This window comes from Phaethon lepturus, unplaced genomic scaffold (assembly GCF_000687285.1).
Source record: "Phaethon lepturus isolate BGI_N335 unplaced genomic scaffold, ASM68728v1 scaffold49603, whole genome shotgun sequence".
In the NCBI taxonomy this organism is placed as follows: Eukaryota; Metazoa; Chordata; class Aves; order Phaethontiformes; family Phaethontidae; genus Phaethon; species Phaethon lepturus.
The window spans coordinates 345-1,794 of NW_010529269.1; the positions used below are offsets into that span (position 1 = coordinate 345).

The 1,450-nt window shown below is 65.2% G+C and overlaps 1 protein-coding gene across 1 annotated transcript in view; it reads left to right on the forward strand.

The window, feature by feature from the left end:
- Positions 1–2: 2 nt before the first annotated feature.
- The window catches only part of LOC104618323 (unconventional myosin-Vb-like), a gene marked incomplete at both ends in the record, with an annotated part of 5,494 nt that continues 4,046 nt past the window's right edge, over positions 3–1,450 (forward strand). The window contains 6 exons of the mRNA XM_010283877.1: positions 3–108; positions 217–356; positions 449–622; positions 824–964; positions 1,195–1,276; positions 1,435–1,450. Coding sequence (XP_010282179.1) covers positions 3–108; positions 217–356; positions 449–622; positions 824–964; positions 1,195–1,276; positions 1,435–1,450 — 659 coding nt within the window. The remainder of the gene's footprint in view (positions 109–216; positions 357–448; positions 623–823; positions 965–1,194; positions 1,277–1,434) is intronic.

The following is a 1,450-nucleotide window of genomic DNA, read 5'->3' on the forward strand; positions in this document are numbered from 1 at the left end:
TCTGGGACGCCGATGACCTGGTGGCCCTGGGCTACCTGCATGAGCCGGCCGTGCTGCACTCGCTCCGCCGGCGCTTCCTGGAGGCCAAGGCCATCTACACCTACTGCGGTGAGCCCCGCACACCCCTTCCCGCTCCCCGTCCTGTGCCACTTCCCCGCGGCTCCGCGGGACCGGTGCCCCTGCTGCCCCGGCCCCGGCACGGCCTTCTTCCTCCAGGGATCATCCTCGTCGCTATCAACCCCTACGAGCCGTTGCCCATCTACGAGGAGGAGGTGATCTATGCCTACAGCGGCCGCAACATGGGGGACATGGATCCCCACATCTTTGCTTTGGCGGAGGAGGCGTACAAGCAGATGGTGAGGTGAGAGCATCAGCGGGGGCATCCCCAGGGTTGCAGTGGGGAAGGGCTGAAGCCCCCTCTGGACCGTGGCGTGTCTGTGGAGAGCAGTCCTGCTGGACCGCGGGCTGTGGCAGCTCACGTCCCCTCATCATCAGCGGTGAGTCGGGCGCAGGGAAGACTGCGTCGGCCAAGTATGCCATGAGATATTTCACCGCCGTCGGGGGCTGCCTAGGCGACTCCAGCATGGAGGAGAAGGTGCTGGCCTCCAGCCCCGTCATGGAGGTGGGTCCCACTGGGCCCCCAGGCTCTGCGTGGGGATAGCTGGGGTGTCCGTGCAGGCTCTCCCCGTGCTCCTCACGGCCTCTACCCCTGATGTGATGCGGGGTCTGTCCCCCCTGTAAAATGCATGGCAGGGACTGAACTTCTCCAGAGCACTTGGAGATCTGGAGCCAGCTAAAGCCTCCTGCCCTCCTTCCCCGCCAGGCCTTTGGGAATGCAAAGACAACCAGGAATGACAACAGTAGCCGCTTTGGGAGGTACATCGAGATCGGCTTCAGCCAAGCGCGTGTCACAGGGGCCACCATCAAAACCTACCTGCTGGAGAAGTCCCGTGTCACCTTCCAGGTGGGTCTCAGGGGTGGCGTGGGGACAGGGCTGAGTGGGAGCCCCGTCCTCGGAGCAGGAGGGCGCTTCTCCTGGGCATCCCCCAGGGAAGCAACCCCAGCGCTGCTGAGGTGAGCTGGGAGAGGGGACCGTGCCCCTTGTCCCCAAATCTGGGGCTGCAGCACTGCTGCAGGGGAGCTGGGTGGCCCGAGGTGACCTGGCTTCTTGGTGATTTTCTTGCTCATCCGCAGGCGAAAGCAGAAAGGAACTACCACATCTTCTACCAGCTCTGTGCCTCGGCCACCCTGCCGGAGCTCCGGGGCCTGGCTCTCTGTGAGTGCCCCCACGGCGGAGCTTGCTGCCGTCCCGTCCCAGCTGGCTGGGTGCCGGAGGAGGCTCCGCTGCTGATGGGCGCCCGGGACGGGATAAGGGCAGTTGGGAGCCCCGTGGGGCAGGTTGTGCTGGTTCACACCGACGCATCTCACCCGCAGGTGGGGCAGAGTCCTT